Consider the following 13,005-nt stretch of genomic DNA (forward strand, 5'->3'; position numbering starts at 1 on the left):
CTCAGAACTTTCTCTGGGAAGGAAAAAGAGCCACATTTAATAAATTTCAATTCATCACTATGGGGTGCTGCCTACAACAGGTGTTTGTGGGCTTTTTGAAATCTTAGAAGTTTCATATTTTGGACAAAGTTTACGAACCCTTGATCCAACAGCCACATTATCCCAAGGGCTTCAGGCTCGGTTGCCCCCAGGAGCAAATGCACCCCAGATGGAGATAAGAATATTACCTGGAGCTAACAGAGAAAGGAAATGGAGCGAGGAGAATTTTTCCCTTGAATTTAGCATGGAAAACTTTGTCACTATAGAACTGTCCCTACGCTCAGCTGGGCTTGGGAAACGTTACGTAACCGTAGTAAATGTGTCAAGAACATGGTTTCCCAGAGCTGCTTCCCCAGTGCCCCCAGCCTGGCCTGCAGACCTGGAGGGACGGAAGGGCCCTTGGCCTCAGGGTGGGAGGGTCCCAGCAGGCCTCTTCTCGACTGCTCTCTTCTGAAGGCACAGCGAGGGTCCTTCTCCCTCTCTTCCTGCACAGCCTTCGATCTGGCTCTGACATCCAAGACTACTCCCTCACCGGATATGTCTGGAGTGCTGTCACCCCCAGCCCCGAGCACCTTGGGGATGAAGTCAACCTGAAGGTGACCGTGTTGTGTGACAGCCTACGGGAGCCACTCACTTTTACCTGCAACTGTAAGCGGGGGAGGGGGTATGAGCATCCCTTGAGGTGGGGCAGGGATGACTGTGGTTTGGACCGTAGGATCCTTGGACCTCAACTCCCACCCCACCTGTGGCTCCAGTGAGGGGCAGTGGGGAGGCTCCTCTGGGGGACTGGCTCAGGGGCGAGCTTTTTGGGCCCACGGTCACTTTGTCCTAGCCCGAATTATGTGTTTGTCTGCTTCATCGTGATAGCAGTGGTGCTAGAGAATGCTTGGCCAGGAACGTGGTGGGGGGCGGCGGGGAGGTCAGGAGGGGGACCCTGAGCCCCGCCTGCCCCGGCACCCCGCCCCCCATCATGGCTCCCCTGCCCTACCCCTTCCAGGTTCTTCCACGGTAGACTTGCTCATCCACCAGACCCTGTGCTACACCCATGACGAACTGAGAGATGTGGACGTGGGGGACTTTGTGCTGAAGCCCTGTGGGCTGGAGGAGTTCCTGCAGAAGTGAGTGAATCTGGGGGGGGAGGGGGCAGGGAGCATGGGTAGGAAATGGCACCTGCCTTCTGGGCGGTAGGGTTTTGAGGGGGCTTCCTTGGGGTGGTGCTGGGCTCACGGCCCCAGGCCGGCAGCTCCTCCCTGATCCCGCTGCCGCTTTCTGGGCACACTCGCAGCCACGTCGCACTTTCCCCAGCGCTCTGTCTTCCAGCAGGGCTGGCCTGCTTCTGAGCCAAGTCTGCTGCGGAAAGAGCTTGGAGCTGGAAGCAGGCAAAGACTAGGTCATATCTGCTTGCAGACGTCTGCGTGTGGAGAGAGGCGTGCGGGGGGCTGCTCCTCTTAGGTTGTGCGGTCTCTTTGTGGTAGGTGGAGGACTGGGCAGAAGTGCCCTTGTGGAACCTGGGGGAGAAATTACAGTTGCTTCCTCCTCGCCCTGCCCCTGCCAACGAGCCTTTCCCCCTTGGCATGTGCAGCTGGTTATCCTCCTCACCAGAGGCTCGCCTCCAGCTCCTCTCCATCCAGTGCCCCCTGCAGCAGGCGGCCTCCCTGGAAAGTCTGATGTGGACCAGCTGCAGCCATCCCCTTCCGCTGCCCCGGGGCTCTGGGTGCCCCGGGCGGGAGGAGAGGGTGTGCACCCTTCAGATGGTGCTGTAACATCGGCCGGAAGGCAGCAGATGAGGAAAACAGAGATCTGCTTTCCTCCCCAAGCTTCTGGGGGTGCCCACTGGCCAGTACCCCTGACCGCTTGGAGAAAGCAAGCGTCAGCAGTGGGAAGGGAGGGGCCTGGATGTCAGCTCTTAGTGCCACCAACTTGCACGCTCTCTCTCTCTCTCCTACATCCAGGTCTAGTGCAACGGTGCTTGACCAATGACTAGAGCAGTCCTTGGCTGGTTTCTCCCACCTTGAGAATATTGGGGGGCCTTTCTGGAACGCTGAGGGAAAGCAGGGGCAGGGCCCTGCATGGCGCAACTCCAGGAACACTGTTCAAGTGTGTTCCATGGGCCCTTGCTTTCCCTAGAAGAATAAGAAGGGGTCCCAGACTCAGGGTCTCCTGGCAGAGAGCACCCCAGGCACTGTTGTAAGGGAGAAGGGACATCATGGATCACACCGATGTGGCTGGTTTGGGTTCTAGCTTGCCACCTACTAGTTGTAAGACCCTGATCCTCAATTTCTTCCCTTAAATGTGATAAGAACTGAGTGTGAGAATGACCCAAGGAGCAGGGAAGGACCAGCCCAAAGACGGGAAAGCGTGAGGATTCAGATCAGCTGAATACTGTTATTTCCCTTGCAGTTCACCTAGTCCTTGAGCCCTCGGGGCTGAAGGTGGTAGATAAGCTGTGAGGTTCTGACTTCCTGTCAGGACCTAGCTGGAGTGTTCAGTGTGATGGGTGGGTGGATGGGTGGTCCTGGGGTCACGCCCCTCCCACTCTTAACTTGAATGCATCCAGAGGAAGGCCTTCCACAGAGAAGGTCAGTCAAGTCCCCAGAGGAGCCCAGTGTCCTTGACTCTTGTTTGAGAAGCCCCCCCCCCCCCCGCCCTTTTCCACTAAGGCTCTTTCTTCCTCACCCAACAGAAAAGCCTAGAAGACCCTGAGCACAAGACGCTGCCTTGGGTGGGGGTGAAGACACTTTGGGGGTTCCAGAAAGTGGCTAGCTCCCAAGGAAGCCCTGTGGTTTCCTACCCTTGCCGAGCGGGGCCTGATGTAAAGGGGGCGTGGTGGGTCCAGGATGCAGGCTGTTCTCAGATAAGAACCTTGAGACAGTCCCAGGGGAGGGCTGGGTTTCCTGCCACCTCCCCCATCCCCAACCACACTCTTCCTTCCTCCAAGGGCACTCCCTCCAGACCTGCCCCCTGCCCAGCCTCTCCACCCCCAGGGTTTAGCCACAGCTCAGCCTTGGCAGGTTGGGGCCTGGATCCGGGGCTTGGCCCCTCAGGATGTGGAGAACCCCTTAAGTCCTAGCTGGACCCAGACTGGTCTCTCAGGCTGGCACCACTTAGGCTTCTGCACATACTCCTCCCCTTTGCTCCTCTCCTCTCCCCTCCATTTCTGGCCTAGATTCCCAGCTCTGCTGAGGAAGGAAGTCCCTTTCCGGCTTCTGTTACCCAGCTGCTGGGACCCGGCCCAGGCCTGCAGGGCTGGCCTGCAGGACACTCATTCTGCCCCTTCTCTTGGGTTTCCTTTCTGACTACTGTGTGATTTGGGAGGGAGGAAAAGGCTGGGTCACAGAAGGACTCCTAGGCCTTCTCTGAAACTTGGGTAGACAGGGTCTCACTTGTTGTTGCTTGAGCAGTGAATGGCCTGCAGGTGGGTGTTTATCAGGAAGTCTATAGAGATTTGTGTTGTTATTCACAGTCAAGCAGGACCCATGGAGGAAGGAGAGAAGCAGACTTCTTAGGGTGTAGGAATAACAGACCTGGAATCTTGGTAGGTTTGTTTGGTTGGCCTTAGCACCCCAGTCACTGATGGCAGGGGGTGGGAGCCTTAGGATCACAGTGTGGGGAGAGTGTCAATCAGTGAGCTCCACACCTAAGCACAGGTGACATTCAAAGTGTCCTATATACCAAAGCCAAGAGAATGGGACTTAATCACTGCCCCCTCCCTCCGAGAAGTCTCTGTTCCCCACTCCTTCCAGAAGGTCCCGCCCCTGGAGTGATTGGTGATGATGATCCAGGTAATAAATGCCTAAGAAAATCAAAGTTTGTGCAGACCAAGGTTAAGTGTATTAGGTGGCTTTTTTTTTTAGACAGACCTCTGAGCTCTGCTCTGACAGTTTCCAGGAGCCCAAGTACCCTTCACTGCCTACACCCTCTTATTTCTGTCTTCCCAAGGCCGAGGTGTACATCTCCCTTCCCACTGCATCCCCAGGGTGCTAATGGTCTTGTTCCCCTGTCCCACCAGCAAGCATGCCCTGGGCAGCCATGAGTACATTCAGTACTGCCGCAAGTTTGACATCGACATTCGACTACAGCTGATGGAGCAGAAAGCTGTACGCAGTGACCTGGCCCGGACGGTTCGTGTGGGGGCGTAGCAGACAGCTTCCCCGGGGATGGGGAGGTAGAGGGGGCAGGAGGTGATGCGGAACACAGTCAGTGGGAGTAGGGGAGGAGCTCTGGGTGGAGGTTAGGGTACCACTCCTCTCTGAATAGGCCACTTCTCCCATCCAAGTACTAACCAGGCCCTACCCTGCTTAGCTTCCGAGATCAGACGAGATCGGGCACGTTCAGGGTGGTATGGCCGTAGACTGAATAGGCCACTTCTTACATAGGTGAATGATGACCAGAGCCCCTCCACCTTGAACTACCTCGTCCATCTGCAAGAGAGGCCAGTCAAACAGACCATCAGCAGGTGAGAGTGGGTGCCATCTTGGATGTGGGCTAAGCAGGAACTGTGAGGGGACCCCAACAGATAGCCTTGCTTACCTTTCTACCAGGGGTTCTTACAGGTGTCAGGGATGAGACCCAAGAGTATCGTAGGAGAAGGTCCCCACTCTAGGGTGTGTTACATCTTGTCCCTCTAGTACTTTGCCATCACTCTCCAGGTGAGGGGTGGCGAAGCAGAAAAGACTCACCATCCTTCAGTCTTCATGAGACTTATGGAAAAGAGTGGGAACCCCTTTAAACTAGAGTCTGAAGCCTGAGTTGTGGGAAGGGAGGGAGAGAAGAGGTCTTCCAGTACACCGGGTCTGTCCTGACCTCTCCTGTGACTTTTCCCTGTCCCCAACTCCCCAGGCAGGCCCTGAGTCTTCTGTTCGACACATACCACAACGAAGTTGATGCTTTCCTGCTGGCTGATGTGAGTATAAATCCCGGGGCTGGCCCAGCTGCCCAAAGCTCCTCCCCTCCTTTCCCAAAGTCCTCCTGGGTTCCGCCAGCCCTAATGGGATCTGGAGCAGACACTGAAAATCTGTCAGCAGGGCACTTCTTGCCATTCCCCTAGCCCCTGGGCAAACCAAGACCGCTGGCTGTTGGGCAGCTGGCAAGTGTGTTCACGGGGGTTCTGCTCCCCTGTAGAAATAGGTCAAGAACCGTGCCCTGATCCCTGTCTCTGGAGTAGCGTCTCCAGAGCTAAGGGGCATAGAGTTGTCAGCTGCTGTACTTGAATGTGCACCGGAGTGTACTTCCTGTGAGCAATGCTCAGGAACCTCAGATTTGAGACAGTCTGATGTGCTGGTGTCACAGGTAGAAAACTATCAGGAGGTGAAGGGTCTCAAAGGTAGGGTAGGGCCAGGATTCTCCTTACTTGGATTCTCATGGAGTTTTAACCCTTAACATTGTGAGAACAAACATTTGCCCCAAATGTCATGGAGCTTAAAAACAAAACAAAACAGGGGTGCCTGGCTGGCTCAGTCGGTTGAGCAACCGACTTCGGCTCAGGTCACGATCTCGCAGTTGGTGAGTTCGAGCCCCGCGTCGGCCTCTGTGCTGACAGCTCAGAGCCTGGAGCCTGCTTCAGATTCTACGTCTCCCCCTCTCTCTACCCCTCCCCTGCTCACACTCTGTGTCTCTCTGTCTCTCGGTAATAAATAAACGTTAAAAAAATTAAAAAACAAAACAGAAAACAGACAACGATCTTCACAACCAATCCCTGTCTCATTGATCCAGTTAATAGTGGACATCGGACTCTTCGTTTTGGGGGAGTTGAGCATTGCATCAGGCTCCGTCCTCTACCCACCACCAGAATCCCTTCTCTATCAACCTCTGCTCGAACATTTACTGTGATGAGGGCGAAGGTCTCTGAACACCTCTTGTGCACCAGTCTGGTCCTACCTTAGTGTCCACTATGGGTAGAGAAGCCTAAGGATCATCTTAGCCTTCAGGGAATTTGTGTTCCTGCTAGAAAAATGGAATAGTGGGGCGCCTGGGTGGTTCAGTGGGTTAAGTGTCCGACTTCAGCTCAGGTCACGATCTCGCGGTGCGTGAGTTGGAGTCCTGTCCTCTGAGCTGTGGGTTCTGTGTGTGTGTGTGTGTGTCTCTCTCTCTCTGCCCCTCCCCACTCACTCGCTGTCTCTCTCCCTCTCTCTCTCTCAAAAATAAATAACCATTTAAAAAAATTTAAAAAAAAAAGGAAATAGTAATATAAAACTATTTGTCGGGGCACCTGGGTGGCTCACTTAGTTGAGTGTCTGACTTCGGCTCAGGTCATAATCTCACGGTTCATGAGTTCAACCTCCAAGTCGGGCTCACTGCTATTAGCTCAGAGCCTGCTTGGATCCTCTGTCTCCACCTCTCTCTGCCCCTCCCCTGCTTGCACGCTCGGGCGCGCGCGCTCTCTCTCTCTCTCTCTCAAAAATAAATAAGCCTTTTAAAAAACTGTAAAGCTATTGGTAGACAAAACAGGATGGTAATGAATTCATCAAGGGCTCTTGGAGAGTGATAGGAGGACCGACCAAGGAGGACTCTGGGAAGGAGGCTGATTTTCGATGGTCCGTGACTTGAACTTATGCAGGTAATCAGGGCAGGACAGGTGAGGGGATTCCCAGTGAGGAGACTGCGGGAGCCCAGGTGCAGAGAGGAGCACAGGGGCGTGGCCTGTCTGTGGCGCTGAGATGAGATCCCCCCGGAAGCTCTAGGTGACAGTGTGAGACATAAGGCTGCATAGGCAAAGGGGCCTGAATATGGTCCCTGGCTTCCTTGCTGTTTCCTATGGATTGGTTTTATTAAAACTGCATGTCTCTGGGGGATGTGTTTGTGTTTCGTGTTTATATAGTAGCTGCCAGAGGGGATCTGGGAATAAGAGGACCTTCAGGGAGGGTGGCTGGAAGAAGCCGGGAGTGTGGGCGTGGCTCACTTAATTCAACAGGATTGACAGTTCGCTAACTCCGGAAGTTTGAAAATAAAGCATGGGAGTCCACTAGTTACTCCTGAGGGTCGTGAACCCCCGCTCCTCCCAACCCATTCCCCTCAACAGGGTGGGTGCTGGGGTGCTCGCCTGCCAGCCTCACTGGGCCGCCTCCCACAGGGGGACTTCCCACTGAAGGCCGACAGGGTGGTCCAGTCCGTCAAGGCCATCTGCAACGCCCTAGCCGCCGTAGAGACCCCTGAGATCACCAACGCCCTCAACCAGCTGCCCCCCTGCCCCTCCCGCATGCAGCCTAAAATTCAGAAGGTAACGGGGACCCAGAGTGTGGGGAACGAGGAGAGCAGTATTCACAAGTAACGAGGTGACTAGGTGCCCACTTACTAAAAAGGTCTTCTCTCCACCTCCATCTTTCACGTTTGTAGTTAAACCACATGAGTTCTCGTATCCCTTCTTCCTGAAGGTGAGGGTGGGCTAGGGTCTGCCCCCCCCCGCCCCCCCCCCCCCCCCCGGGATTAACTGCCAGGAGCTCAGCCCAAAGGCTTTATTCATAATCACCCAGGCATTGCCTGGCACTTTGCATACCCGCCAGGGTGCAAAACGCAAACCTTCCCCTCCTGGCTCCACGACTCCCCACTGGGGGCCCTGCGCCTCGCAGACGGGCACTGTGAACTGGAGTGTAGCAGCCTGCGGGTTGGAGTGTCTCGTTTGGGTGGATTTTATCCTTGGCCTGGCTCACTCTGTCCATCGCATGGCTCTGGTACAAACCATGACGCTGTCTCCCCCGGGGAGTCTCTGCTCCTCCAATTACAGTCTAGTCCGGTCCAGATGAGCACAGCTGTTGAAAAGCCCTTCTTCCAGCTGTGCCGGAAAAGACCACAGCCCTGAAGCTCCCCTCCCTCTCCTCTTCCCCAATAGGATCCCAGTGTCTTGGCTGTGAGGGAAAACCGAGGTAAGGGAACTGTTCTCTGTCTTCATTCAGTAGGGGCGGCTGAAAACAAGCCTCTGCCCAGATTCCTTTTTCTCCCTTGGTCCCCTTGATTTATGAGTCCGGATCTGCCTGTGTGTGTGTGTGTGTGTGTGTGTGTGTGTGTGTGTGTGTGTGTTCCAGCTGGAGAGCACATTTCTTTCCACAAAATGTTTCCTCGTTATTTTTACTAGTTATTCCTGTGGTGTCCCTGGGAGATGGTGGTGAGGATAGGATGAGGCAAAGTTAGCCCTGGGCTCCCGATGAGAGAACTCTCACTTGGGTTGGTTGCCATTATTCTCCATAACCCCTGCCTTTGGAACTCAGAATGGAGGGGGGCAGGGGGGGTAATAAGGAATTTTTTACCTGGAGTCTTTCAAGTCTGTATCTCCGGGATTCTTGGTCGATGATTCCCAGTCTTTTGGATTTCATGAACTAATAACGTGTCCCACAAAGCACTGTTTTGGGGACAAACGTAGAAGCTGTCAGCTTTTATTTTGCCAGGCAACGACTTTTAAAATTGTTGTCAATAATCATTCCTGCTATTTCCCAAAAGAAAGGACATTTAACACAAAATAAGTAGCAATACGTAAAAATAAGGAGAAGGTTTGAAATTGAGCATCATTTTATGAGAAGCTCCTGCTTTTTTCCTCTCATTTCACCACGGATGGGTGAGCCTTGTCAGGGCTGTTAGAAACCGACTGGCATTTGGGGGCCACTGTCCTGGGGTATATACCATCATAGCCAGTGCCATGGCAACGAGATGGGGCTTGTTGAGGCCTCGTGACCTTTCCTTCTGACCCCTTCCTTTCACAGAGAAGGTCGTGGAAGCTCTAACAGCTGCCATCTTGGATCTGGTGGAGCTATACTGCAGCACTTTCAATGCCGACTTCCAGACAGCCGTGCCCGGGAGCCGCAAGCACGATCTGGTCCAGGAGGCCTGCCACTTCACCGGGCCCCTGGCCTTCACCGTCTATGCCACCCACCGCATCCCCATCACCTGGGCCACCAGGTGAGCCCAGCGGGCTGAGTTTGACGTGCAGGTGGCTTCTCCCGTCTGCACGCATCCTGAGTTGATGGTCTGAGGCATGTGGTGCACCTGGGCTGAGCGGGGTGTGGGTTGGGACATCCCCAGGAAGAGACAGAGGTCCCCCAGTGGGGGTATGGAGAAGAGGCTGCAGCAAGATGGGTTGAGATGGACCCGATCCTGCTGTGCCCTCTCTTTGCTGGTTGGTGCTGGTTGCATCGGCATCCCTGCCCCCCATTTATCCAAGGCCAGCTGATGGAGACACTGCGACAGATGGCCGCTTCCCAGATAGAGTGCATGCCCCAAGGCCAATGACTGCACTCCCTTGCAGATGCACAATGGGAGGGGGTGGGGAGGTAGGAGATGACCCTTTGTGGGGAGTTCCCTAGGCCTGCAGGGGTGGGTGGAGGGGGACGTTCCTGTGGTAATCCTCAGCTCCTCTGCCTGGTCCCCTGCATCCAGGGCCTAGGGGAAAAGGCATTTGGCTCCACCCCCACCCTTTCCGGACCCCCCTCCCTCTCCCTTCCCCCTCTCTCTTTGTTCCTCACTTAATGTATTCCTCTGGGCGATTGGCGGAGAACAAAGGAGGCAGCCTGGGAAACCAGGGCCTTCTCTGACCTCTTCTGTCAGGCACCTGTCACGAGCCACAGGGACCCCCATGTGTTGGCATTCACTTCGGCATATGTCGATTTCATCCCCCACCCTGGTCACCTGCGCATGCGCCTCTGTACGCAGACACCCCATGGGCTGCATCCGACTGTAAGGAGGAGGCTGCGCGGCTAGTCCCCATAAAGAAGGGAGGAAAACCGAGGGCCCAGCGTGGAGCCTGAAGCTGGGCGGAGGGACCCAGATCGAGTTGCTTCCCCTGGAGCACGCTTTCGCAAATCCAGTTTGGCTGTCCTGTCCCGTGACCCCAGGGGCCAGGGAGGAGTTTCAGCAGGAGAAATGGAGCTTGGCAGAGGTCGGGTGACTTAGATGGGGTTTGGGAGCTGAGTGTCCTTGCTCTCTTTCTGTTGCAGCTATGAAGATTTCTACCTCTCCTGCTCCCTCAGCCATGGCGGGAGGGAACTGTGCAGCCCCCTGCACACGCGAAGGGCTCACTTCTCCAAGTACCTCTTCCACCTCATCATCTGGGACCAGCAGTAAGCACCCCCCCCACCAGACCCCAGGGCCGGGGCCCCTGCAGACCCACACAGCCTCCTGCATGTCTCCACCTCGCCCCGCCCCTACCCCCTGCGTTAGACTAGGCTCCATCACTAACCCTACCCAAACAAGTCCGGCAGCCTCTCCACTTCCCAAACCTTTATTATTTTTTAATGTTTATTTTTGAGAGAGGGAGAGCACGAGTGGGAGAGGGGCAGAGAGAGAGAGGGACAGAGGATCCCAAGCAAGCCCACGTGTGGGGCTCAAACTCACCAACTGGGATCATGACCTGAGCGGACGAGTGAAGTCCCACACTTAACCGACTGAGCCACCCGGGGCGCCCTTACTTCCTTAACCTTTAAATGGGGACACCTATCATTTCTACCTCTCAAGTTGTTATGAGACTCCAATGAGAAATATCCACAAGGACTCTCTCTGTACACCATAAAGGATCATATACAAGTTTAGTAGCTTTAATAATAATTGGTTGTCTTGACCTTGTCTCCCTTAAAAGGTTTAACTAGTCTGAGGGATTCTCATCCTCTTCCTTCTTCCCAAAGTTTTCATAGAATGCGGAGCGGGGCCTGTGCTTTCTTCCTCCGAGATAGGAAAGGAAAGGTTGTCCAGAAGAAAGAATAATGGCCTGGGAGCCACAGGAATAAAGCTCTATTTCTAGATCTGTCTGTAGACCTGTTCCCTTTTGCCTCTCTGTGCCTCAAACTGTAAAGTGGGGACATGTGTCTAATTCAGGGGCAGTTGTGGCATTGAAATGAGATAGGTTATATATATAACTATGAAACCACAAGCACAAGATAGTATTAATCAGCATTTATTAACAATAATTTGCTATTGGGATGTCAGGCGTCAGCCAAGCAAAGCAAGAAGGAAATGGAGATGAGTGGCCTTGAATGGTACTCTGCAGGTGTTTGGCTGCCCCCTGCCTTTTCTGTGCTGCGCACCCCCCCACCCCCAACCACTGTCAGAAAGCCCCTTGTTTGCTGCCCCCCTCCCCTCCGCCAGCGTCACTTCCCCAGACTGACTGTGTGTCAGTCCTTATTTGCAGAGCAGAACTGGAACTTCAGTATTTGGAGTGCAGATCAGAGACTGAATGGGGTCCTTGGGGAGGCCAAGGTTGCCAAAATAGGTCGATAGAGAGCCTGTGCAAACCCCGGGAGAGGAAGGTTATTGTACAGGTGAACAGCTTGGGGGGGCAGACCCCTTCTTCTGTCTTCACACATGTGGAATTTAGAGAGCAAAAAAAGTGTAAATAAAGCTTTAATCAAACACCTGCCAGGGCAGGAGAGACTCCTTGGAGGCAGGGGATGGCTGCCTTAAAAGGCTTTGGACTTTTCCGCTTCCCTCCCTCTGGCCTCAATTACTACCACTGCCCAGAGAATTATGCTATACGGTGCTCCAGTCTGGGCAGACCCCACAAAATTGCCGTTAGACCCAGGAGTGGAGGCATCCTGGCCTCTCTGACCTCAGCCTGCCTCTCCGACCTCAGCCTGCCTCCTCGGTGGGCCTCCTTTCGCTCCCTGTCTTGGATTCAGCCTCGAATCCCAAAGGGCTGGTCGCTGCCTATAGCCTTTTCCTCTCAGCACTCCTCACCCACGTGCCCCATGGAGACTCTTAGCGCTTTCCTGGTCAAGATCAAGGCATTTGGGAGAAGATGCTATAGCGTAGGGTTCAAAGCACAGGCGTGGGCGCACTCACCCTTTCTTACTGTAGGTGGAAACTTGGGGAGCTTACCTTACAGGGCTGTTTGAGACCCTTTGGGACATTGCAAGCGTGTGGCACCGTACCTAGCACGTGATAAAAGCTCTCTTCTTCTCTGTTGTCATCTTTGTAGCTGAGGAAACCTTCTCAGTTCTGGTTTCCCTGTTGCAAGTGACTTACACAGTGACTGATAAACAGAGGTATCTGTGCATGCAAATCCTGTCTGCATGGCCCAGTTCCAGGGCAGAAGCCTTAGGTCACATAGCAAAAAGCACACAACGTAGACAGCCATCACACAAGGGAAACTGTGTTCTCCTCTCCACTGATGAGGAAACAGGTGCAGAGATGTGAGGCGTTCCAAGGTTGCAAGTGGCAAATCCAGGACTGGAACCCGCACATCCCAGGGGCCCTTCCTGGAGGAGGCAGCCCTTGTGATGTGATGTTGAGGAAGGGCTGCAGAGGGAGGGAGAGGGCTTTCTCCGGCAGGGAGGAGGTTCAGGCTGCAGTCTGTACTGGTTTCCTGACCCGCCCCAGATGACAGTCGTGGGAGAGGTCTGGGAATGCCAGGCAGACTCCAGCACTGAGGGGAAGGGGACTCTGGCTGGTTCTAGGGCTCGGGGCTTTGGTGTCTTCACTCCCCTTTGCCTCCAGAGGCAAAGCTGGAAGCCTCTTCTGGGGCTGACGAGAGAGGGGTCGGGGCCAGCCTCGTCTCCACTTTGCTGTGGGATCAGCTGACTCTTGTAGCAGCAGCACAGGGATCAGCTAACTCTCAAAATAGGCCCAGCAGTCGCACTCTGCCTGGCCTCCCCACCCCCCCCCCCAAGCCCGGCCTGGCGTGGCTGCTGATGGGGCCCTAATTATAGCTGCGGGCCCCCGAGTACAGGCAGCTGGGGCAGAGCAGGGCTCTGCCAGTCTCTGGTGGGTGGGAGGGAGTGCCTCACTTAGGTGGAGATTTTCCTGCAGGAGTGAGGGGTAGCAGTGGAGGGAGGCTGCTTGATCAGGAAACTGCGACCCTGGGTTGGCCGGCCTGCCTCTGTGCCCTCTGGCTGGCGGGGAGGGCGTGACAGTGTGGACTTTGGCCCAGGGACAGCTTCCCCAAAAGGTAACGTGGGTCCTCCCTCGCTTTCTACAGCTTCCCTCCTCTCTCTATCTCACTCCACCCTGGCTCCTTATCCTGAAGTTGGAGGGAGTGGCTGGGCATGATTC

The 13,005-nt window shown here is 54.8% G+C and overlaps 1 protein-coding gene across 3 annotated transcripts in view; it reads left to right on the forward strand.

The window, feature by feature from the left end:
• Window positions 1-13,005, forward strand: part of PIK3C2B (phosphatidylinositol-4-phosphate 3-kinase catalytic subunit type 2 beta) — a 66,010-nt gene that overhangs the window by 27,207 nt on the left and 25,798 nt on the right. For 2 of the 3 annotated variants that reach the window (XM_047076636.1, XM_047076637.1), the window contains exons 4-12: window positions 533-687; window positions 1,037-1,157; window positions 4,049-4,160; window positions 4,416-4,495; window positions 4,879-4,942; window positions 7,109-7,255; window positions 7,865-7,898; window positions 8,730-8,925; window positions 9,960-10,082. In XM_047076636.1, coding sequence (XP_046932592.1) covers window positions 533-687; window positions 1,037-1,157; window positions 4,049-4,160; window positions 4,416-4,495; window positions 4,879-4,942; window positions 7,109-7,255; window positions 7,865-7,898; window positions 8,730-8,925; window positions 9,960-10,082 — 1,032 coding nt within the window. Of the gene's footprint in view, window positions 1-495; window positions 688-1,036; window positions 1,158-4,048; window positions 4,161-4,415; window positions 4,496-4,878; window positions 4,943-7,108; window positions 7,256-7,864; window positions 7,899-8,729; window positions 8,926-9,959; window positions 10,083-13,005 lie in introns of all 3 variants that reach the window. The other variant, XM_047076638.1, reaches the window with a different exon arrangement.

Source organism: Lynx rufus, unplaced genomic scaffold, assembly GCF_022079265.1.
Source record: "Lynx rufus isolate CCGP_SWC_20201006 ecotype Redwood Valley unplaced genomic scaffold, mLynRuf1.p SCAF_15, whole genome shotgun sequence".
NCBI classification, from domain to species: Eukaryota; Metazoa; Chordata; class Mammalia; order Carnivora; family Felidae; genus Lynx; species Lynx rufus.